Raw genomic sequence first — 25117 nt, 5'->3', positions numbered from 1 at the left:
TGGAGCCATGGCTTAGTTGTCAGGAGGTGTTAGGTAAGAGGTTGGACTTGATGAGCTCTGAGGTCTTTTCCAACCTGGTTGATTCTGTGTGATTCTCCTGCAGGGCAGCACAGCCCCAGGCACACCACAGCAGTGCAGCTACTCTTCTCCCACCCCAGCCAAGGCTGCAGCTCACACCAGACAACCCACAGCAGCCACAAGACAACGTTGGCCTGCAGCTGCAGGAGAAAGCACCTGGTTCAGCCTCTTCCCCTCCCAAACTTTTGTTTCCCCTCAGCTGACCTGCTAGGACAAAGAGCAGGAGAAACCACATCTGCCTCAGCATTTATAAAACTCCCCCCCAGTTGCTGTTTTACAGTGGGAGCTGGGCAGTTGGGAGCTGGGCAGTTGGGTCCAGGCCCCCACATCAGGCTCAGCGTGGGGCTGGGGCCTGCGCTCCGCTGCCAGGGAGGTGGTCGGCACTGGCAGGCGCAGGCACGGAGATCCCTGCTCTCCCGCTGCAGCACAGGAACAGTTCAGAGCCCAGGGCCAACCCCAGGACGTGGCTGGTGGTAGGAGTTGGTTCAGGCCCTTGGGAAGTGGCCAGGGACCAGGCCAGCAGAGATGGTGCTCCACAGGCAAGAAGGGGAAGGAAGGCAGGAGACGCCGGAGCCGTCGGCAAGGAGAGCAGTTCACAGTCCCGCTGCTGGGCTGAGTGGATTCCTTCCCTGGCAGCCTGCTCTGCCTGTCCACTTGTGCTGCCCAACACGTGACAAGAGCAGAGAGAGGCCTAGCTAGGGGAAGACAGACTGAGCTCACACGTTCCTTGCTTGAAAGGGCTACAAAAACTCATGCAGGCAGTGGAGGAAGAAGTCGTCGTGTGGAGGAGCAAGGGCAGGGTGGCAGAGGGGCGGGCCGGCCTCAGCCCTGGGACGAGACGATGGGGCGGCTGATGGTGCTGTTGGTCGTCATGGCAGAGAGCTCCCATCTGCAACACACCAAGGGGACGTGCTGAGGGAGGGCACCAACACAGCTCCCAGGGCCGGGGCAGCCCCCAGGGTGCTCTCCAGCCCAGCACGCCCCGCAGCTGCGCGGTGCCGAAGAGGGTCCCAGGCAGCCCTCAGCCGGGGCTGGAGCACCCATGGGGTGACCTCCCAGCAAGGCACACAGTACCTGATGTCGTGGGGAAGGCAGGACTGGTCCAGGCTGTACTGAATCACTGCTAGCTTACACAGTGTCTTCAGACTGGGGCCTGTGGAGAGAGAGCAGTTAGCCACAGCAGTCCTTTCCTGGACCACAGAATCAGGCAAGGGTAGGGGTGGGAAGGGACCTCTGGGGATCTGTCCAACCTCCCTGGCAAATCAGGATCACTCAGGGCAGGTCACACAGGAACACAGCCAGATGGGTCTTCAAGGTCTCCAGAGAAGGAGACTCCACAACCCAGGGAGGCTCCTGCTATGGTGGGGGCATAGCAACCAGTGCTACAAGGCAGAGCACCCTATTCCTCAGGGTGGGGGCTAAGGTGGGGTGCACAGCAGGGACAGCCTGCAGCAGTTTCCTCTGCCCCAATGAAAAGTTTGTGGAGCAGCTCATGAAGAGCCATGAGTCCAGCTCAGGCCTTCCAGCACAGCTGTGTCTGAGTGGTGCCTCCAAGAGGGAAGCACCCATGGCCATGCAGGACGTGCTGTGGTGCAGGCCCTGCTCACAGAGCAGCTCGTGGGGAGGGGTGCAAGCTGGGCAGGGAGTGCTCACGTACTGAAGTCAAGGATGTAGAGATCTGAGTGATCCATCAGGTCGAATTCATCACCCATTCCCTCCTCTGGAGATGGGCTGCAGAAACCAAAGTGGGGCAGTCAGTGCTAGAATGCTTGTACACCAGCTCTGGTCTCCTGGGCTCCCCAAGGGCTGGGGGAGTCCAGAACTCTTTCTGCCCCATGCAGGGTCCCTCTGATCCCCCCCCCAGGAGCACCCAAAGCCCTCCCTCTCCCAGCTCCTTGCAGAGCCCACACCACTGCACCATCTCCTTTGCAAGGCAGAGTAAGGCATGGATGAACTGTCTCCTGCATGACTCTGACAACTCCAGCTGTAGGCCTCCTTCCTTCTCTTACTTTGCTGCACCTCCAAACACAGGTCCCACTCTGTGGGGAACATCCCTTTTCCCTCCTTGTACTTTGTCCAGCCCCTGGCTGGTTTCACTTCTCATCCCCTGGGTACCTCCCAAACTGCTCTCCAACAACTGAGCAAGCCAAGGGCCTTCCCCAGAGCAGTGGCACCCACCCTGAGGGCAGGGGCAAGGCGGTGGCAAACAGCTCTTCCCAGAGCAGAGGCTTGTCCCAAAGTTCTATTTGTTCAGCAATTTCAGTGGCTCCAACCCTCCAAAGAGCTTCAGTCAGACAGGGAAAGCTGATCCCCAGGACCAGGCTGAGAAGAGGCCTGAGCAGACTGGAGAAAGGGTGTCAAGCAGCTCCTGAAGGCTGGCAGACATGCTTTCAGAAGCTTCTGTCCCTCTCTCTGGGACAAAGAGTCTACAGCAGGCAGGGCCAGGCAGGCTGGCACCAGCTGGAGAGCCCAGTGCACTGTTGGAGCCTCACCAGCTGCCACAGCACTGCTCCATCCTGAAAAGCTGCCCTAGGAGCATGGCAGGAGACATGGATCCAGCTGCCTGGGCAGGTGGTGCTCAGCCCATCCAAAGCTGGCCCCAAACACCATGTGGGGCAGCCTGACCCAGCCCACACCTTGTCTTTGTGCAGACCTCAGGCCAGCTTCACCTCACAGCCAAGGGCAGGCATGAAATGGCAAGCAGAAGGATTTGCAAGAGCATCACAAGGGACAGACATCTGATCTGGGAAGAATCAGACGTCACACACCACCACCACACCAAGCCCAAAAAGCTGTGCTGGTGTCTTCAGGGAGGTCAGGGAAGAGAAGCTGGAACCCCCAGGGGACACTTGGCAAGCTCATTGTGGTGCAGTGCCACTGACCATGGGAGCCATGTCCTGTCTTGAGAGAAGGCAGCAGCCCTGCCCAGTAGCTGGTGAGCATCCAGATTGTCTGCAACCTGATGGAGCAGCAGCAGGAGCCACAGCCTGCAGGCAACACTGCTGTGCCCACCTCAGCTCTTAGCTTTCCAGGGCTGTGTGAACCAGCTGCAGACCACCACATGCCATATGGCACTCCTGAGTTGGGCCATGGCAACCTGTGAGCCAGATGCTCCTCTCTGTGTGCTCTCAGGACCTTCAGCAGTGCTGCTGGGGACTGAGGCTGCATGCACTGCACCCACACTGCTGCAGCACAAGCCCAGCTGCAGCACAAGCCCAGCTGCCTCCTCAGAAGACAACGTGGAAGGTGCTTTGCAGATGTGCAGCTTTCTCTACAGACAAGTAAAGGCAGCAGCAACAAACAAGCACCTGAAGGTCTTCACCCTGGCTTAGGGGCAGCTCTGTCCCTCCTCTGTAGCTGCTGCATTACAGAACTGCTATGGTTGGAAAGACCTTTAAGATCCTCAAGCCCAGCCATTACCTAAATCTACCAGGGCCACTACTGCACCCTGTCCTTAAGCACCACCTCTAGGCTTTTAAATACAGCCAGGGATGGGGATTCAGTCACTTCCCTAGGGAGCCTCTTCCAGTCTTTGAGAACCCCTGCAGTGAAGTTTTTCCTAGTGTCTAACCTAAACCTCCCCTGCTGTAATTTGAGGCCATTTCCTCTTGCCCTATCAGTTGTGAGGGGGGAGAAGAGCCCAACCCCCCCCTCACTCCAGCCTCCCTTGAGGAAGTTGTAGAGAGCAATGAGCTCTCCCCTCAGCCTCCTTTTCTCCAGACTAAACAATCCCAGCTCCCTCAGCTGCTCCTCACAAGATCTATTCTCCAAACCCTTCACCATCTTTGCTGCTCTCCTCTGGACCTGCTCCAGCACCTCAATGTCCTTCTTGTAGTGAGGGCCCCAAAACTGAACCCAGTGCTGAGTGCAGTGGGACAATCACCTCTCTGGTAGCACAAACTCCAGCAAAAGCCACCAGGTTAGCAAACTGCAGCCAGGACAACATCCTGCATGTGTTCCTCTGCTGATGTCAGTGCCTGGCCTGCTTGTGAGGTCTGCTGGATGAGCTCAGTCTGCATGCCAAGCACAACAGCACAAGGTTTGAAACAGATCCTACCCAGGCAAATGCTGTTTGTGGCTCCAGGTCTCCCATGGTTAGGATCTACTGCAATTATTCCAGCACAGCCACTGAGATATTCCAAGTGACTTCACTTGGAGCAGCAAGGAATCATCTGCATGGCAGGGCAAGCACAGGCAGTGCTCAGTTTGGCTTGAGAATCCCTGTGGGTTCCAGCCACAGCTCCCTGCTTGTGCCAACATGAGGATGGCCTTGCAGAAGCCTGCAGTCTTGATGGAACAGCCAAAGCACCACCTGAGAAACTGGTCACTGACCAGAGAGGACTGCCCTGGCTGATGGCCATGTGGAGAATGGGAAGGGAAGAAATGGTGGTTAGAGTCCTGCTTTGGTTTGTGACAAGGTAATTGAAAGTGTCCTCACTGCTTAGCTGGGACCTCACACAGTGAACTCTCACATCAGTGTCACTTGCTTCCCCAACCATGACCCACCAAGCTTCACATCTCATGGGACATGAGGCAGTACCTGCCTCTGCCAGCTTCCCACAGCCCCAGCAGCACAAGCTGCAGCTCACTGCTGGCAGTGAAGACCTGTTGCTGATGGGTCCCATCTGCCTGGACACAGGCAAAAGCCCCTTTAATTCCACCCCTCTGTGCTCCCCACACCACAATCTAATCTCACATCCACGTCACAGGAAATCCCAGACCATCCCTTATCTTTCAAAGGAAAGCCAGCAGGCACCACATCTGTGCTTTTAATCACCCAGCTGCAAGCAGCAAGGGAAAGCCTGGAGTTCAAGAGCAGGAGAGGCACAACTCCCTGCCAGCAGGGTGCAAGGGCACCCCTTTGCCAGCCAGAGCTCAGCAAAACTTGTTCCAGCTGCACAGCAACTTGGCACATTGATGAATGATCTTAGGTATCAAGCACCCAGGGAGAGCCCCCAGCCTCTCACTAGAATCAAGCACTGACAGGGAAATCACAGCCTGAAAACAAACCTGAATTGGCATAAGGCTCTGGGGAGACCTTAGAGCAACCTTCCAGTCCCTGAAGGGGCCTACAAGACAGCTGGGGAGGGACTTCTGACAAGGGCTTGTAATGCCAGGACAAGGGGGAGTGGCTTTAAGCTGGAAGAGGGGAGATTAGGCTGGATATTAGGGAGAATTTGTTTCCAGTGAGGGTGGTGAGACTCTGGAACAGGTTGCCCAGGGAGGTTGGACCTCTAGCAGCCTGGTGTAGTGGAAGGTGCCCTGAGCATGGCAGGGGGGTTGGAACGAGATGATCTTTATGGTTCCTCCCAACCCAAAGCCCTCTATGATTGGATGATTCTGTGATCTCTTTAGCTAAACAGTTTTATTGCATGGGTTTGGGAGGAAATCAGACCAGGGCCACAACTGTGCCACAGCTCAGGGGAACACTGAGTTTAGTGCCTGTCACTCAAATGGACACAGACGATAGGATTGCTGCTGGCAGCAGGAAGAGACCAGAGCTGGGGCCAAAAGCCCAGGGTCTGGGCAGTACAACCAAAGAAACTAAGCATCCAGGTGCCACAGGAGTAGGCACACTGCAGAATCACAGGATGGTGAAAGTTGCAATGGACCTCTGGAGGTTGAGTCCAACACCTGCCAAGCCAGGCTCACCTAGAGCAGGTCGCACAGGAACACATCCAGGGGGGTTCTGAGTATCGCCAGGGAAGGAGACTCCAACACCTCCCTGGGCAGCCTGCTCCAGTGCTCCATCACCCTTAGAGAAGTTCCTCCTCATGTTTAGATGGAGCTTCTTCAAGTTTGTGCCTGTTACCCCTTGTCCTGTCACTGGCATCACTGAAGAAAGCCTGGCCCCCTCCTCCCGACACCCAGCCTGTCAGTGTTTCTGAGCACAGAGATCCCTCCTCACTCCTCTCTTTTCCAGACTAAAAGGACAAAATTCTCTTCCTCCTAAGAGAGCTGTCCCAGTCCCCTCAGCATCTTTGTAGCCCTTTTCTGTACCCTCTCCAGCACCTCTCTGTCCTTCACCTGGGGAGCCCAGAAGTGGGCAGAGTGTTTCAGATGTGGCCTCAGCAGAAGTCCCTCTCGGTCCTGACACAAAGGGATTTCGCCTGCCTGCCCACCCCCCAGCGCTGCCGCCTGGCAAGTGGAGCCTCCTGGCTCCTCCTCCCCCTTCCTGGGCAGGGGAGCACAGGTCAGGAGGCAGACCACAGGGAGTTCTCCATTACAATGACTTCCTGGAAAACTTCTTATCTCTGCAGGCAGCTCCAGAATACACCTGATAACTGTTACAGGAAGCCAGCACAGCGCTCGCCTCCATCTCCCCCTTCCAGCCCGAGCCGCCTGCGTTCTTGGCTGCCAGCAGCTCTTCCTATCCCAAACTGGGGCTGAATCTGGGTGAAGGAATACATTGAGTACTGAAGTTGTTTGGTGGAGAGAGCAAAGCCCTGCTGTGTTGCCTGGCAGAGATGGACCAAACTCCCAAAAGCTGATGTCAAGGTTCTTCTGGCTTGCCAGCACCTCCTGGGAGGACCTAGAGGTTCAACACCGGAGTTCAGCCACTGCTGGACCACAAATCCACACTGCAGCATCTCACAGCAGCCCCAAATGCCACTGGACCCTGCTCAGCCTTCTACTGTACAAACCTGCAGCCACTGTCTGTTGGGGAGACTGGATCAATGCAGCACCCCTGTGTACCTCACCTGGACAAGGCACTCCCTCACATCTGCATGGACATCCTGCAACCCTTGGCACTTCTGGGGCCCGGAGGCTCTTCATTCCAAACACTGCTATGCTCAAGCCACAGACTCACAGCATGGTTTGTGTTGAAAGGAACCTTAAAGGTATCTATTTCTAACTCCCCTGCCATGAGCAGGGACACCTTCCACTGGATCAGGTTCCTGAAGGCCCTGTCCAACCTGGCCTTGAACACCTTCAGGGAGGGGACATCTACAGTCTCCCTGGGCAGTGTCCAGTGTCTCATCACCCTCACTGGAAAACTGTTCTTTCTGATATCCAGCCTGAATCTCCCTTCTTCCAGCTTAAAGCCACTCCTCTTCATCCTAGCACTACAAGCCCTTGTCAGAAGTCCCTGCCCAGCATTTTTGTAGGCCCCCTTCAGGTACTGGAAAGCAGCTCTAAGGTCTCCACAAAGCCTTCTGTTCTCCAGGCTGAACAGCCCCAACTTTCTCAGCTGCTCCCCACATGGGAAGTGCTCCAGCCCTCTGATCATCTTCATGGTTCTCTTCTGGACCCACTTCAACAGTTCCATGCCCTTCTTGTGTTGGGGGCCACAGAACTGGAGAGAGAATCTGCCCTGACTTGTCCTGTTTTCACAATTAGCCTCTAAAAGTCACAGCCTGGGGCTCAGAGAGAGCCCCAAAGTTCTCCAAACCACGTGGAGGGCTGAAAACATTTCAGATGTCTCTGCAAGGTAGATGCTGTGGAAGAGGCCTGTGCTTCAGAGCTGCAATTTGTCACTCCAGACATCAGAGTGTGTTCTGCTGATGGGCTACTTCCTTTCTTTTAGCAGCTGTTAAGGCTCTTGGCCACATTCAGCTGCCCTGCTGGCTGACAGTGTCACCTCCAGTGTTTGACAGCTGAATCCTTGACACCAGGTCCCTCTTGTGAATGGAAACTTTGCTGAGGAGCACTAGCACAGAAGGGAGTGCTGCCTTCTTGTGTGCATGGGCTCTTCAAACAGCTCCCAGCTGAGCTGACCTCCCACTGCAGCTTGGCAGGCACCACACCGACCACAGACAGAAAGAAACAACCTCTGATGGGAGCAGCAGGGCAGCACACAGGGGAGGATAAGCCAGCCCGAGCTGTGCTACAGCACAGCAGATGAGGACACTTGGCATTCTGAGGGCAGGACCTCCTCCCCACCACCTCTTTCACAGCAAACTTGACCACTGCACAACCCCTCTTGAGCAGCACATTGCACACTTCTGCCTCTACTTGAAGGCTTGTCACCAGGTGCTTTACAAGCTTGCAGGACATCCTCAGCCTCTTGTCCTTTTTCTAGAGGAGCTCTGATCTACAGCACTTCTCACACTTGTAAAGCACATCACAGAACCACAGAGTGCCAGGTTGGAAGTGACCCCAAGGATCATCTGCTCCAACCTTTCTAGGTTAGAATAGAATAGAATTAACCAGGTTGGAAAAGACCTTTGAGATCATGAAGTCCAAACTCTCACCCAACACCATCTCATCAACTAAACCATGGCACCAAGTGCCTCATCCAGTCCCCTCTCAAAGACCTCCAGTGATGGTGACTCCACCACCTCCCTGGGCAGCCCATTCCTAACAGTACAGTTGAAATGAGCTGGCCCAGCACTCTGTCAAGCTGAGCCCTAAAGCTGTCCCCAGGTGCAAGGCAATCCACTGCTTCCCTCGGGAGGGGATTCCAGCATCTAACGATTCTCATGGGGAAAGCATTTTCTTCTGGACTCTTCCAGACAGGACAGTTTCTGTGTGCTTCTGACTGCAGCACAGGGCACAGCAGGGAGGGACACAGTGCTGAAGGGAAGTGGGAAACCCTCTCCCAGAGCCACCAACTCACCTGGTGCCTCCAAAGAGAATGATTTTGTCCCCCACTCTGCAGCAGCACTGCCGGCGTCGAGGACACGGGCCCTTCCCCTTGGGCTCAATCTTCCTCCAAGAAAGGGAAACTAAGGGGTGGAAAAGAGTGCACTAGGTTGGCACAAGAGCCTGTCCATGAGCCAGGTATAAGCAGGTTATGGATTTAAATGGATCATAGGGAAACCAGAGGCTCATTGCCCCACAAAACCCAACATCCACCCTCCTTAGTGACCTCCTCGCACTTCCATGAGGTTCCTGCAGCCTTGCTCAAATGCCAGGCCCAGCCCTGGAGCTCTGCCTGCTGAGAGACAAGTTGCAGGTCAAGGCCTTTTGCTTGCAAAGCCTGAGTGCCAGGACCCACAGTCAGACATCACAGGGAAGGTACAGAGCAGTGCTCCAGGAGCAGGAAGGCAACCCCTTTTCCACAGCACCCTGCTGTGGGGCAGCTCTGAAGGGAGGCCCAGTCCCCAGCTCCATCTGCTGGCAGCAACTCTGAATGCAGAGGATCCTCACAGACAGCAACTGAAGCAGGTGGAGAGAACAGCAGCCTCTGTCCTTGCTGCTCTGTGGCAGATTCTGGGAGGCTGACTGATCACTCATGCACAGCACTGAAACCTTCAGAAGCTCTCACATGAGCTCAGCAACTAGCCTGGGGAGCACCAAGTTGATTGGTCTCAGGTAACTTCACCATGCAAAGCAACTACACAGGATCACAGGATGTTAGGGATTGGAAGGGAACCCCAAAGATCATTGAGTCCAACCCCCCTGCCAGAGCAGGGCCACAGAATCCAGCCCAGGGCACACAGGAACACATCCAGATGGGGCTGGAAAGGCTCCAGAGAAGGAGATTTAGTTAGAAAACAGTCTAATGAACTACAACAAGTGCCTGAGGACCCCAAAACAGCTCACAAGGGATTGGTAGTCAGAGTGCCAGCTGAAGAACAACCCCTGCTGCTGCACAGTTTGATCTGGTACCGAGACTGAGGGGTGGTGATCCTGCAGCTTGACCTGAGTGCTTTCCCCAGTTCCCCTAACCCCATTGCTTCCCCATATCTTCTTCCACCACTTATGCACACTGAAGAACCAGCCACAGTTTGGCCAGCCACCCTTTGATGAGGCCTGTCTTTCAGCAACACTTCCCTTCCCACTTTCTGGGACTTGGAGACGGTCTGAGGAAGGAGAGGGGTCCCAAGCACAGCAGCGCGTTCACATGGCTGCTTTTACAAGACCCATTGTCCCCCTCAGGTGGGCTCCTAGCCCTTGGAGAGAAGGCTGAGATATCTTGAGGGCCTTCAAGCACTATCAGCACCCCCCAGGTTAAAAGCATACATACCTGGGTTGAATTTCCAGAGGTCGTGGAAGTGTCTGTTCAGACGCGCGTTGTAGCCACCGAACACGTAGAGCTCGCCGTTGTAGCTGACTGCGGGCGGTAAGCACAGGCATCGTCAGTGTGCCCATCGAGGAGGCCCCCAGCACAACAAAGCAAGGTGCTGCTGGCTCTCCACCTTCACTTGCACCCCCCTCACAGGCAGGGCTTCTCACTGGCAGGCAGGTTCCCACAGAAGCCAGGCTCTGCGTACTCAATACTAACTGTTACAGTTTAGAACTCGATGCTGGTTGTACACAGAATGTTCCAGAGGATTCTGACAGCCTGAGGGGTGGACTCCTCCCAGTTCAGCTCACAATAATCTATCTCACAGGATTACAGGATGCTAGGGGTTGGAAGGGACCTCCCAAGATCATGGAGTCCAACCCCCCGCTAGAGCAGGGCCATAGAAGCTAGCACAGGAGCACATCCAGATGGGGCTGGAAAGTCTCCAGAGAAGGAGACTCCACAACCTCTTTGGGCAGCCTGCTCCATGGCTCTGTCACCCTCACAGTGAAGTTCCTCCTCATGTTGAGGTGGAACCTCCTGTGCTGCAGTTTATGTCCATTGCCCCTTGTCCTGTCCCAGGGTGCAGCTGAGCAGAGCCTGTCCCCTCCCTCCTGACCCCCAGCCCTCAGATATTTATAGACATTGATTAAATCCCCTCTCAGTCTTCTCCTCTCCAGACTAAGCAGCCCCAGGGCTCTCAGCCTCTCCTCACAGGGCTGTGCTCAAGGCCTCTCCCCAGCCTTGTTGCCCTTCTCTGGACACCTTCAAGTCTCTCAATGTCCTTCTTAAACTGAGGGGCCCAGAACTGGACACAGGACTCAAGGTGTGGCCTAACCAGTGCTGAGCACAGGGGCACAATGACCTCCCTGCTCCTGCTGGCCACACTATTCCTGATCCAGGCCAGGATGCCCTTGGCCTTCTTGGCTACCTGGATGCACTGCTGGCTCATGTTTAGCCAGCTATCAGTACCCCATGGTCCCTCTCTGTTTGGCAGCTCTCAGCCACTCTGACCCCAGCCTGCAGCTCTGCCTGGGGTTGTTGTGGCCAAAGTCCAGCCCCTGGCACTGGGATTTGTTGAATGCCATCATGCTGGCCTCTGCCCATCTGCCCAGCCTGTCAGGGTCCCTCTGCAGAGCCCTTCTGCCCTCCAACAGATCAACACTTGCCGACAAGTTGGTGTCATCTGCAAGTTAGCTGATGACTGACTGACTGCCCTCATCCAGCTCACCACTGAAGATGCTGGGCAGGCTGGGGCCCAGCGCCGATGCCCTCAGCAGCCCCAGACTCACATGCCGAATGGCTGCGGCGGCCCTCGGGCAGCACCGGGGTGTGAGGGGAGTCCAGCCAGGAGTTTGTTTCCGTGTCAAACACCTTGATGCGGTTGCAGTAGATCTCATTGTTGGAGTGGAAGGGCCCAAAGCGGTCGGCTCTGCCCCCAAAGACGTACATCTTCGTCCCGATGATGGTAGCCGAATGGAAGTCTCTCCAGCGGGCTGGGGTACCCTGAAGGGACACAACCAAACACCAGACAGGAAGCAGGCAGGTTACCCAGCTGACACAACCTGAGCTGTGCCTTAGGAGCTGGGGCTGGTTACACTGCAAAAGAAGAGGCTGAGGAGAGACCTCACTGCTCTCTGCAACCACCTGAAAGGACATTGTAGAGAGGCTGCTGCTGGTCTCTTCTCCCAGGTAATTAGTGACAGAACAGGAGGGAATGGCCTCAAGCTGGGACTGGGTAGGGTTAGACTGGACATGAGGAAGCAGTTTTTCCCAGCAAGAGTGGTCAGGCATTGGAATGTGCTGCCCAGGGAGGTGGTGGAGTCCCCAAGCCTGAATGTGCTTAAAGGTGGTTTGGATGTGGTGCTTGGGGCTCTGGTTTAGGGGTGAGCCTTGTGGAGCAGGGTTATCAGTTGGACTTGGTGACCCTGAGGGTCTTTTCCAACCTGAGGGTTTGATTCTGTGGTTAGTTTAAAGAGCAGGCAGCAATGATTTTACTCCCAAAGGAAGTAAAACAACCCTGCTCTCCTTGGATTGGAGAGAAATACAGAAATACACAGGAGAATACAGAACACATGGATCCTTAACACCTAATGCATATACAGGACAGATGAAAGCCCCTCCAAACCTTCCCCTAACCAGACTAAGCCACAAGCCCCTGGGCTCATTTTCTCCTCACCAGCCTAAGCAGGCAACAATTGTGCAGCACAAACTAGCCAGGCCTCCCAAGGCTACAAAGAGGCCTACTCCCCCATGCTACCAGATTAAGGACTCCCTCTGGAAAGCTGAAGGAGGGAGGAAAGAGACTGAGTTGGCCTTGCTGCCAGCTTATAAACTGATAGCAGCATTATGGGGTTGAATAATGAAGTTACCATTTTCTGGCATCCACCTCCTGGACCCTCCTGAAGGACTCATCTCGAAGGTTTGGGTTGGGTTTTTGTTTGTTTGGGTTTTTGTTTGTTTTTAAAGGCACCCTCCTCAAACTATGACAATGGGTGGCTACCCATTCCTAGAGGATTTCCCCTCTTGCAGATCCCAGCCTCATGGAATCAATAAGCTTGGAAAAGACCTCCAAAGCCCAGCCTGTCATCAGACAGAAGCTGTGAGACAAGTGTGGGTAGACAAAGATTCACAGAGTGGTTTGGGTTGGAAGGGATCTCACAGATCATCTAGCTCCAAGCCCTCTGCCAGGGGCTGGGACACCTTCCCCTAGACCTGGTTACTCAGGGCCTCTTTATGCAGCCCTTACTCTCAGTCCAACAGGGATCATAGTATCAGTCAGGGTTGGAAGGGACCACAAGGATCATCTGCTTCCAACCTCCCTGCCATGGGCAGGGACACCCCACACTAGATCAGCCTGGCCACAGCCTCATCCAGCCTGGGCTTAAACACCTCCAGGGACAGGGCCCCAACCACCTCCCTGCACAACCCATTCCAGGGCTTCACGACTCTCATGGGGAAGAACTTCCTCCTCACCTCCAGCCTGAATCTCCCCACCTCCAGCTTCATTCCATTCCCCCTAGTCCTATCACTGCCTGAGATCCTGAGCAGTCCCTCCCCAGCCTTCCTGTAGCCCCCTTCAGACACTGGAAGGCCACAATGAGGTCACCTGGGAGCCTTCTCTTCTCCAGACTGAACAGCCCCAGCTCCTTCAGTCTGTCCTCACAGCAGAGCAGCTCCAGCCCTCTGCTCATCCTCCTGGCCCTGCTCTGGACACCTTCCAGCATGTCCCTATTCCTAATAAAATACTATCTTTAGTTGATAACTTTTCTGGCTTGGCTCCTTTGTTTGAGCTGAAAACAAAGAGGGGGGAGGGTTAGACTTGAGGATCTCTTTGGGTCCCTTCCAACCACTGACACCCTGTGAAAGCCAGCAAGGCAAAAAAGGGAGCTGCTTCTCAGGAGTAGTTTTTAGTCCCTTCCATGAGGCCTCCAAGTGACATCACAGCCTCAAAAAGCTTAGTAGCAGAAAGAAAGAGCAACGTGCTCTGAAGCTAACTGGGGCCCACAGACACACTTGGGAAGATCTGTTTTGAATGTGCCCCTCTGAATGTCAAAATCAGCTGAATGTTACCCTGGAATTATGTTACCAAGGCTGGGAAGATTAATAGGCATTAGCTAATTAATAGGCATTAGCTAATTAATAGGCATTAGCTAAAGTAAAGCCACCAATTAACTTGGAAAGTGAGGGGTAAGTCAGTGTGTTTGCAGCTTTTGTGCATTATGCTGCTGCCAGATTTTCACCCCTGAAACTCAGAGACCCTTTCCCCTGCTCTTCCTCAAGTTCACCTTATACAGAGAGCTGAGAGAAAACCACAGAGCCAAAGCTGGCACCTTCACAGCAGTGCTCTGCTCTCCAACTGCCATGGTTTGAGGCTGATGCCTTGAAAAGAAACAAACCACAAAACCCACAAACCAGAATTGAGTCCTCTCCAGGAGGACCAGAAAGTGTTTACTCTATCCCATAGTTCTGCTGTCTCTTTATACGCAGGCTGTACAATTTGTTCTCTCTCTTTTCTGCCTCCTTCTTGGCTCTCTGGAGGGAGTCCTTATCTGGTAACATGGGGGAGTAGTTCTGTTTGTGGCCTTCAGTTGTCTGACTAATTTGTCCCTGTGTAATCTTGGCCTGTTTAGGCCTGATGGAAGGGAGACAACGAGGGGGGGGAGAAAAAAAAGCACTGTGGCTTGTGGTTTGGATCTGTGTGGTGGGCTGAAATTTCACCCCCCTCCCCCCCAGCATTAAATTTGCCAGAGCAGCTCAGCTGGAAGCAAATGAAAGCTGTGCTTACAAGCAGAGCTGCAAGCTGCAATGGAGTGCAATGAACACGGACAAAACACACAGCAGCTACAGTATTTACAGGTATTTACAATGGATAAACAGCACAAGAATCCCCCTGGTCAAAGACTAGGGGAAGCTACTAGCTTCTCCCTCTCTATTCCCTAATCCCCCCCAGTACAAAAGGGAGAAGAGAAAGGAGCAGAGGAAAGTTAGACTGAGCCAAAACAACGCAGCCAAGGTCAAGCAGAAGCAAGTTTGCATCTCTCCCAGAGAGAAGTGAGAAGAGATGATTTTGGTACAAGTAGTTTTAGTCCCTCATCTCTTCCAAGGGGACAGTTTAGCATGATCATTACTTCCCCCCTTCCACACCCAGGAGGGATTCATTTCCATTGTACTACTTTTCCCTTCAAGATCTGTGAAAACATTTTGAAGGCCTAGCCTAAAACGCCCACAGCCTGCTTGGGAGAAGGTTTTTGGGGTTATTCCATGCATCCTGTGTATGTATTAGGTGTTAAGGATTCAGGGGCTCTGTATTTTCCTGTGTATTTTGAGTACAAGCCTGCATTTCCCTCCAATTCCACAAGTGAGTCTTTATTGTACTCCTTGGGGAGTTCAGCTATTTCTGTCTGCTCTTTAAGCAAAGACACAAACACAGTGGGACAAAGACAGCATTACCCAACCCCAGACAGCAGCAGGTAGGAGACTTCCTCCCCACAGCAGAGTGAAAAGCAGGCACTGACCTTGGCAGAGATTAAGGTCCAGGTCATGTTTGTGGTGTCCAGCTTGTGGATATCGTTTGAGAAGCAGTCGGCCTGGAAAACAGCAGGGCAGGGCCCGGTCACAAACCCTCTGAGGAGCCTGCTCACATCTGGCCCCAAGGAGGATGCTGTCCTGACACACCTGCAGCATCTCTTTGGAGTGGGTACTTCCTAGGAGATGTGGTGCTTGCTCCAAAATGGCAAGGTAGGCAGTGCACTTCTCACTTAACAACAGGGAGGAGAAGGCCATTGCTCCTCAAAGCTGTCTGCTCTCTCCCTGCAGCTTTCCCACCTGTCTGGGGCTGTCCTGCTGATGCCTTCAGAACCCTGCCTCCACTTCATGAAGCAATGGAAGAAAGGGGCACTAAGGGGACTGTCAAACTGCCTCTGCTAAGGCCATGGGATGAGAGGCAGTAAAATTACATCTAGGAAGCTAAACATCCAGAAGGAAGACACACTCAGTGCTCTGATGCCCACCTCCCCAAGCTCATCCACAGCTGGCTGGCTGGCATAGGCTGCATTCACAACACCTGTTCCTCCAGGTAAAGAAGACAACTGGCTGAATATGACCTAGCATGTGTCCAGGGGGTGAAGGCAGCCACCAGCAGCCTGGCTTGTATCAGCAACAGGTGACCAGCAGGAGTAAGGAACTGATTGTCCCCCTGTACAGCACTGGTGAGGCTGCACCTCCAATACTGGGCTCAGTTTTGGGGCTCTCACTACAAGAAGGACATTGAGGTGCTGGAGCAGGCCCAGGGAAGGGCAAAGCAGCTGGTGAAGGGTCTAGAGAACAGGTCTGGTGAGGTATGGCTGAGTGAACTGGGGTTGTTGAGTTTGGAGAAGAGGAGGCTGAGGGGAGACCTCATTGCTCTGTACAGCTTCCCAGAAGGAGGTTGGAGTGAGATGGGATTGCAGGGAGGCTGGTCTCTTCTCCCAGGTAACAAATGACAGAGCAAGAGGAAGTGGCCTCAAGTGTCACTAGGGGAGAGTTAGATTGGAGATCAGAAGAAAATTCTTTGCTGAAAGACTGCAACAAGCTGCCCAGGGAGGTGATTGAATCCCCATCCCTGGAGGTGTTTCAAAGGGGCAGAGATGTGGTGCTGAGGGACATGGTTCAGCCCCAGACTTGGTGCAGTTAGGGAATGGTTGGACTTGATGCTCTTAAAGGTCTTTTCCAAGTGAAACAATTCTGTGATCCAGCAAAATAGCAGTAAGACAGCTTCAGGCTTGCTTGGCTTGTTTATAACCAAGCCACCTCACCACTGCTCCTGCTGCTGTAGTCAAGATCATGGGTTTGGAACGCTGCTGTTCTCATAAGAGTGGGGATAATCCAGGGACTGTTGTAACAGAGCCCCCAGGTTTCTTCCAGGTGAAGAGCTGTGACTTTGCACAGCTTTTCTGGAGCCTGGTGACAGCCTGAGATGGCATTTACCCACCTCTCAGGATCAGAGCATTAGGATTTGCTCAAAGGAGCACAAAGCACACTGACAGCCAGTGCAGGATGACCTTCAGCTGAAGGCATTCTCCATGAGAGGGCAAGTGAGTGTTTGAAGAGGGGATCAGTATGATGGGAGTGGGGAACATACACTGGATTAGGATAGAACCTTACAGCACCACTGCTGACACTGGAAAGTGATTTATTGTGGCTTGTTTCTCAGCTAAATTCATGGAGGTGTTGGGCAGAAGGTTGGACTTGATGACCTTAGAGATCCTTTCCAACCTTAATGGTTCCATAAATGAAATGTAGATCAGTCTAGAATTGATTTCAAATGTTATGTCTTTACCTATCTGAATTTGACTGAGGAATGAGCCAGGAAAAAACCCAAGCCAGATAGAGATATTTATACTTCTACCTCTAGCTAAATGTTTTGGGGAAGGAAAGAAATCCACCCTCTGTTTTAGGCCTCTTTTCCCAGCCCTCTTCTCCACAGCAAGCATAACCTGGGTGATCAATCCTAGAATCACACAATGGTAGGAGTTGGAAAGGACCTCTGGAGATCATCTAGTCCAAGCCCCCTCTCTGCCAAAGCAGGCTCACCCACAGCAGCTTGCCCAGGATCACAATGTCCAGGCAGGTTTGGAATCTCTCCAGAGAAAAGAGACTCCACCACCTCTTTGGGCAGCCTGCTCCAGCACCCTCACAGCAAAGCAGTTTTCTCTTCTTGTTCTGGTGGAACCTCCTGGCTTCCAGTTTGTTGCCCCTTGTCCTGTGGCTGGGCACCACTGCAAAGAGTCTGGGCTCATCCTCTTGCCCCTCATGCTTCAGTTACTGATCAGCCAGAGCTGCTTTCAGCTATGGATAGAAATACACCCCTGTATTCTGCCTCTACCAATGTCCAGGGGTAGGATCAGCAAATAACTACTCACCAGCTGCTCATAGCCTCCAAAGATAAACATGGTCTTTGCCAGGACACAAGCTGAGTGCCCATCTCTTGCTCCTGGGACCATTCCAGACACTTTTGGCGTGAACCACTTGTGCGTGTCTGAAACAAAACCAGGAGGCGACAGTAAGAAAGTACAGTAGGTGCTGGGATGGCACAGCTCTGCTGCTGCTGCTCTCCAGGTCTGAGACAGAGATCCTTCTCTCTGTCACACACAGCACCTGCCCCTCTGAAGAAGCTACAAGCTTCCCCAGGCAAGGCTACCTGGTGACAGAGTTCCTGGGCAGAGCTCTGCCTGACCTGCTGAGCAGCTCACGTTTCGACTGCCAGTAGCAAAGCACTGGTTGAGCAATGTTATTTGTACCCAACCTCCTGCAAAGCCTACTTGTGACTCACTGAGCTCTGCATTCACAGCCTCAATTGCAATGAGGCAACGATGCTAGGTGGCTCAGCTAACCTCATGGTGTGGAGGTGCTTACTAAATGGCTGGGGAAAACCAGCTCTCAACTCCAGGCAGAGATCACTTAACCAGCAGCTCACCCATGTGAGTAGAGCTGCTGCACACATCCCTGCCTCTGCAGTGCAGATCTCCCTCTCTTATGTGCTCCTCTTCCTACATTTTCATGCCCTCTTCCCTAGAAGCCCTCTTCACTCTCCACTCTTCCTGGTTCTCTTTGCACTGTTCCCTGTGAGCCTGCACCAGGCAGGTTCAGCCCCTTATTAGCCTGCACGCTGCAGGGGTTGGCTTGATTTAGAGCAGGACTTTAAACCCTGCCAGAGCTATTATTCATGTCAGGGCCACACATAACCAACCCAGTGACTTGCTGCCAAGCACAAACAAGCACCTGTCCCAAAAGCCCAGAGAGGCACAGATAAGCCTTGAGGCAGCAGGAGACATTGCCCCCACCCTCCCCAACTGCTGCAAGCTGCCAAGAGTAGTGCTTATTTCAGAAAGTGGTAACATTGGAGCCAAAGCAAGATTCCTCATGAGGATAAACTCCTCTGAACTTGGCCTGCAGCCACAGCTATCCAGCTAGACTCCAGCTGGAGCCACACAAAGAGTCTTGCCAGGTCAGCAGAATCCCCGGACAGCCTCTAGTGAGAAAGCTGCAGCGGCTCTTGAGTTCCTTTCCTTCGTGGGGGCTTCCTGCAAGCCCAGCCTCACAGTAGCAGCAAGAGCTCACCCAAACACAACACATCAACTTAGAGGTGGAAAAGAGCCTGACTTGTGATCTCCTCAGCACCCCAGGGCACCACACTGCACTCAGCTAGGACCTGAATCCAAGCTGCTGCGATTCCTGCGGTGGAACTCACACCGCAGACGTGGGAACCGCAACTGCCAGCTTCTCTTTCCAGGATTGGCAGGGGAGGAGGACAGCGTGTACAGACAGCTGCAGAGGGTTCAGCCCAGGGCTGAAGTCTGGCCTTCCCATTAATTTTCACTCAATGCTAAAGCACTGGAGCTGGCAGGGAGACCAGGCAGCTCCCACCGTGAGGCCTCTGCGTGGGCAGAGGGTTACTGGTGGCTTCCCAGCTGCACGTGTCAAGGCAAGGGGGAAACCCCGGTGCCCACGGAGCAGCTCCAAGCTGTGAGATGTTTCCTGGGGAAGATGGGAACCCAGGATCAAACATCAGAGCAAGAAGTTTCCTTGCAAGCCCAGCAAGCTGAGGTTTTTGGAGCACCAGCCTTTCTTGAAGGTCAGTATTTAGATGGACTTGCCTTCAGAGCCCCCATATGTACTCCCTCACTCTCCTGACACTCTGCCCACCCAGCTCCTGACAGAACAGAATTAACCAGGTTGGAAAAGACCTTTAAGATCATCAAGTCCAACCTATCACCCAACACCACCTTAACTCAGCTAAGCCATGGCATCAAGTGCCTCATCCAGTCTCCTCCTAAACACCTCCAGTGATGGTGCCTAGTGCTACCCTAGTTCTCCCCAGGTGCTCTACTAGCACTGTGGAGAAGCCAACTGAAGGTCTCAAGGAGTTCATCTTTCAGGCTTATCAAGCTTGACCCATGAATTCCCTTCCTGTGGCATCAGTACCAGAACAAGCTTGACCCATGAATTCCCTTCCTGTGGCATCAGCACCAGAACAAGAGGACACAGTCTCAGGCTGCACCAGGGGAGGTTTAGGTTGGATGTTAGGAGGAAGTTCTTCACAGAGAGAGTGATTGCCCATTGGGATGGGCTGCCCAGGGAGGTGGTGGAGTCACCATCACTGGAGGTGTTCAGGAGGAGACTTGATGGGGTGCTTGGTGCCATGGGTTAGTTGTTTAGGTGGGTTGGATTGGTTGATAGGTTGGACATGATGATCTTGAAGGTCTCTTCCAACCTGGCTTATTATTATTATCCTATCCCTGATTACTCCTGTGTTTTACTCCTTGGTCTCCTTCATTCTTTCTGAAGAGAAGGACCACCCTGAAGAGGAACCACAATCCCCAAGGGCTCTAGGCACCTTCTTGCTGCAACCTTCAGCCACAGAATACCACACAGAGAGAACACTTTGGCTGCAGTTACTGCTAGAGGGAGCACACAGAGGTGACAGGACAATTAAAGCCAGTTTGACCATTAGAGAAGCTCACTAACCTCTTCTGCAGAGAGCCAGACCTGCAGACACACTGGTCACCCTGCTCCCCTTCTACACCTCTTGAAACACCCAGCAACACCAGCTCCCCATTTGCACCATTTTCTCCAGCCTAAGTTTGTGGAGACTGAAGGACAGGAAAGCCAAGTGGAGAGAGGTGTGGTGGGACAGACAAGTGAGAAGAAGTTGGGAGAAGTGTGGTGGGTTGCAATTTCCACCCCCACCCCAACATCAAATTTGCCAGTCCAGCCCAGTTGGAAGCAAATGAAAGCTGTCTTTACAAGCAAAACCACAATCTACACTGGGATGCAATGAAGATGTACAACATCTACAGCAGCTACAATATTTACAGGTACTTGCAATTAATGAACAGCACAAGGATGCCCCCTGGCCAAGGAGCAGGGGAAGCTGTTAGCTTCTCCCTCTCTGCCTCCCTCTTACCCCCCTGTACAAGAAGAAGAGAAAGGAGCAGGGGGAGGTTAGACTTCACCAAAACAACGCAGCCAAGGTGAAGCAGAAGCAAGTTTGTATCTCTCCCAGAGCAAAGCAGCAAGAAGAGAGAGAGAGAGAGGCTGTTTTGGGAGCTCTGAATCCTGTGGTAGGTGTCCCTCCGATGGGATTCTCCAGAACTACCTTTATTTCCCTTCCTACACCCAACAGTGATTCATTTACATTTTGCTACTTCCTGTTCAAGATCTGGGGAAAAAAAAATCTTTGAAGGCACAGCCTGAAACTATCACAAGGAGGAAGAGGCAGAAGCTGGAACTTACTGACATCAAAGGCATAGAGCACGTTGCAGGCTCCCTCGGTGTCGTTGCGGCCGCCCCAGATGTAGACGGTGTCGTCTATGAGCACTGCTGAGTGCCCGTACCTCATGTAGGGCACCTCTCTCACCTGGTCTCGACTGTTGGTCCACACTGGAGGCAGCTTGACCCAGCGCAGAGACACTGCAAGCACAAGTTGGAGCCCACATCAAGCGCCCAGCCCAGCCCACCCGGCCTGCCCGCGGGTCACCAGCCCTCCTGCGCGGCGCTCCCCCTGCCCCGCCGATCACACGCAGCGGGAGCAGCCGAACCAGCAAGACAAAGCTGCAGCTGACTCTGAGCCAGGGATACCTAGGGCATGCAGAAGCAGAGCCTTCCAAGGCCTTAGAGGAGGCACTAGAGGGCCAGAGGACTCTGGACAGAACTCTTTTATCAGTGAAGATCATAGAATTGATTCAGTTGGAAGAGACCTTTAAGACCTCCGAGTCCAAGCTACAGCCTAAGACTGTGGTGGCCACTACACCACGTCCCCAGGTGCCATGCCCACACACTTCTTGCACACCTCCAGGGATGGTGACTCCACCACCTCCCTGGGCAGGGGTGAAAATGTCATGAAGGCACTTCCACACCCACTCATCCTAGATGGTGTGTGAAGGTACAACGCACACAAAACAAAGAGAGGGATCAAGGAGTGGAGTGGTGATAATGAAAGCAGACACTGCTTCGGGCCAGTGACATTATTGAGAGACTCACAGCTGGAAGAATCACAGAATGCCAGGTGAGAAGGGACCCTAAGGATCATCTGGTCTAACCTTTCTAGGTGATAGCTGAAATGAGCTGGCCCAGCACCCTGTCAAGCTGAGCCTTAAGACTGACCAGCGTAGGGGAATCCACTGCTTCCCTTCAGAGCTGATTCCCAAGGGGCAGCAACACACAAGGGAACACATCTGAAGGCATCATTTGAACTTGCAGCAGTGCAGTTTAAGTAAAGCAGTGCAGCAGCTTTGTAGAAACAGGGTTTAACTGCTTTCTCATTTGCCTTTGCTTTGTCTTTTTAAGCTTCAGAGGAGCTGGCTGCTCCTTTACTCCCATCCCTACCTGAGTTCTCCCTCCTAACCCTGTGTTACTAACAGGAGCATCTTGTGATTAATTGTTTTCCTTCCTGGCAGCCTGTAAGTCACCTTCAGCAGTAGCCAGAGCAGTCAACAGCTATTACAGGCTTTAATGACAGTGCAAGAGTCACAGAGACTATTACACGGCCATTGCACAAGAGCACCCAAACATCTTCCCTCTGCCACACACACAGACCCCAGTCTTGTTTTCAACACAAAGAGAACACAAAACCACAGAAGAAACCAGTCTGCAGCAATCCTGAAATGGAAAGAGAGTCAGGCATCTTCAAAGATGGGCATCTGCCACAGGGGCAGGAAGGCTGCTGAGGGAGAACAACCAATGCTAAAGTCAACCCCAGGGGCAGGAGGCTGCTGAGGAAGAACCACCAATGCCAAAGTCACACTAGATGGGTTTTTTTTCCCTGTATGAGCCAGTCTTCCTCTATGGCAGACTGAAAGGGATGAGTCAAAATCCAGTCTTGGGGCTTTAGCACTGGAACCTGGCAATGCTAAGAGGCTTGGGAAGCCAGTGTCACCTCCCACGTGGTGGCTGCAGCACCACCACACTTCAGTATTTGGGAGTGGTGAGAAGGAAAGACAACACAAGAGCATTCCTTGGGGCACAGTAATTATGCCTCCACTGAGGAAACAGTGCTCTGCTGCACGTTTTACAAGCTACAGTGTTCACCTCCCTTGCATAGGAGAGCCCAGTCCCTCTGGGTGGAGATGAATGTCCCTGCTCACAAGATCCTGAGCCACGCTCCCCTCTGCGCTGCCAGCAGGTCACCTTGGCAGCCTTTAGCTACAGCTGCACAATTCAGCCTCCTCCACAGGCAGATTCAGAGGAGTGAATTCAGTTCTACCTACATGCCATGGTTTGTTGCTGCCCAGCCTGCCAAACTGGTCATTTCTCCTCTGCTCCTGTCCCTGTTCAGCTGGACCCATCCCAGCACCTGTGCAGTTCTTCCACCACCTGCCTCGCGACAGGGAAATGCTTCATGGACCCAGCTCTGTGGTCCACTTCATGGACCAGCTCTCTTCAGAGAGCACTGAATCAAGAAGTACAGCATCTCCCAGCACAGCCATGGCTCCAGCTCAGCCTCCAGACAGTTCCTGCCTACCCTACACAAATGGCTCTAGCTCCAGATGCTGTTCTAAGCCATATTGTCAATCTCCCCAATAGCTGCTGCCAAAATGAGAAGGCCTCCATCCTAGCCACACACTCCTTACTGATCTCCACCATGCTGGCAGCAGTTACCAGCTTGTCCCCCAAGGGAAACACCTCAGCAGTCTACACTTGGACACTTAGTTAAGTGCACTACAACTCCCTGAAAGGAGATTGGAGGCAGATGGGGGTCAGTCTCTTCTCCCTAGTATCAGGTGATAGAATGAGAGAAAATGGCCTGAAAGTGTGCCAGGGGAGGTTTGGGTTGGGTGTTATGAGAAACTTGTTTCCTGCAAGAGTGTTGAGGCATTGGAAGAGGCTGCCTAGGGAGGTGGTGGAGTCACTGCCCCTGGAGGTGTTCAAGAAACCTGTGGCCATGGCACTTGGGGCCATGGTTGAGTGGCCATGATGGCCTTAGGTTGACAGTTGGACTCAATGATCTTAGAGGTCTTTTCCAAACAAAACAAGTCTGTGATCCTAGGATTCCTTGCTAGGGGCAGCTGAGAATGGCTATGCTGTGAGCTGCAGGCAGTACCCTGAGTCAGATAAGCATCACCTCTCTGAACCTAGTTGAGCCAATGTTCCCAGAGAACAAGGGCATTACAAGCCACTGGCTGTGTGGTCACTTCTAGGGAGTCCTTTTCCCAGCAGACTGCAGGACTACAGATCCTCTGTGCCCTGCCCCTGAAGCTGCAGATACAGGGGCTGCTCAGGGGAAGGTGGCCACAAGAAGGCCCAGAATATTGTGTCCAGGTTTGGGCTCCCCAGTTTAAGAGGGACAGGGATCTACTTCAGAGAGTCCAACAGAGGGCTGCAAGGATGATGAAGGGACTGGAGCACTGTCCTGTGAGGAGAGGCTGAGAGCCCTGGGGCTGCTTAGTCTGGAGGGGAGAAGACAGAGAGGGGATCTAATCAATGTTTATAAATACCTGAGGGCTGGGGCTCAAGAGGCAGGGGACAGGCTCTGCTCAGCTGCACCCTGGGATAGGACAAGGGGCAATGGATAGAAACTGCAGCACAGGAGGTTCCACCTCAACGTGAGGAGGAACTTCTGCACTGTGAGGCTCACAGAGCACTGAGGCTGCCCAGAGAGGTTGTGGAGTCTCCTTCTCTGGAGACTTCCCAGACCCATCTGGATGTGTTCCTGGCAGGGGGGCTGGGCTCCATGACCTTTGGAGGTCCCTTCCAACCCCTAACATCCTGTGATCCTGAGAGAGAGATTTATCTTTACTGTAAGATGAACTTGGAGGAGTCCACCCCTCTGTCAGAACCCTCTGGAACATTCTGTTTACAGAGGAGTTGGGACTCCAAGACTCCAGAGGTCCCTTCCAACCCCTAACATCCAATCACAGAATTGTCAGGGTTGGAAGGGACCTCAAGGACCACCCAGTTCCAACCCCCCTGCTATGGGCAGGGAGACCTCACACTAGAGCAGGCTGCTCAGAGCATCCTGTGATCCTGATGCTGTGAGAAGTCCTTTGGGCAATCAAAAGGAGGTTCCAGAGGTCCCTTCCTCACAGAAAACAAACGCCCAAGGCCAGCAGCCTAACACCTTAGGAACAGGCACAGCCAAGGCCGGCCAGCCACAGCTCAGTGCCCCCAGGGCGCCACTTACCTGCGTTAAACACGTGGACGTCGATCTGGCGCAGGGTCTCATAGTCTTCCCCAGAGCAATACCCGCCGAAGGAATAGACCTTGTGCCCGACGGCCACGGCCGCGTGGTTCACCCTCCGGGGCCCTCCTTCCAGGTGCACTGCCCACCGCAGCATTCCTCCCTGCAACGCCAGACAGCCTTAGCACCCCCAGCGCCGCAGAAGGGAACACACCAGGCTGGAAGAGACCTCCAAGATCATCCAACCCACCACCCAACACCACCTAATCAACTAACCCATGGCACCAAGCACCCTGTCAAGTCTCCTCCTGAACACCTCCAGGGATGGGGACTCCACCACTTCCCCATCCCAGTGGGCAATCACTCTCTCTGTGAAGAACTTCCTCCTAACCTCCAACCTAAACCTCCCCTGCCACAGCCTGAGACTG

At 53.5% G+C, this 25117-nt stretch overlaps 1 protein-coding gene across 2 annotated transcripts in view; it reads right to left on the bottom strand.

Moving 5' to 3' along the window:
- Positions 1–312: 312 nt before the first annotated feature.
- The window catches only part of KLHDC3 (kelch domain containing 3), a 36708-nt gene continuing 11903 nt past the window's right edge, over positions 313–25117 (bottom strand). For both annotated transcript variants that reach the window (XM_068153611.1, XM_068153610.1), the window contains exons 2-11: positions 24693–24852; positions 20807–20983; positions 17434–17549; positions 15049–15120; positions 11323–11536; positions 9992–10078; positions 8639–8747; positions 1736–1809; positions 1153–1231; positions 313–967 (exon numbers count right to left, since the gene is read on the bottom strand). In XM_068153611.1, the coding sequence (XP_068009712.1) occupies positions 901–967; positions 1153–1231; positions 1736–1809; positions 8639–8747; positions 9992–10078; positions 11323–11536; positions 15049–15120; positions 17434–17549; positions 20807–20983; positions 24693–24846 (1149 nt within the window). In that variant the 5' untranslated portion in view covers positions 24847–24852 and the 3' untranslated portion in view covers positions 313–900. The remainder of the gene's footprint in view (positions 968–1152; positions 1232–1735; positions 1810–8638; positions 8748–9991; positions 10079–11322; positions 11537–15048; positions 15121–17433; positions 17550–20806; positions 20984–24692; positions 24853–25117) is intronic.

This window comes from Melanerpes formicivorus, unplaced genomic scaffold (assembly GCF_026170545.1).
Source record: "Melanerpes formicivorus ecotype bairdi unplaced genomic scaffold, bMelFor1.0.p_v2 SCAF_26, whole genome shotgun sequence".
Lineage (NCBI taxonomy): Eukaryota > Metazoa > Chordata > Aves > Piciformes > Picidae > Melanerpes > Melanerpes formicivorus.
Note: the sequence above shows the minus strand (reverse complement) of the source record. Positions and strands in the feature narration are given on the sequence as shown.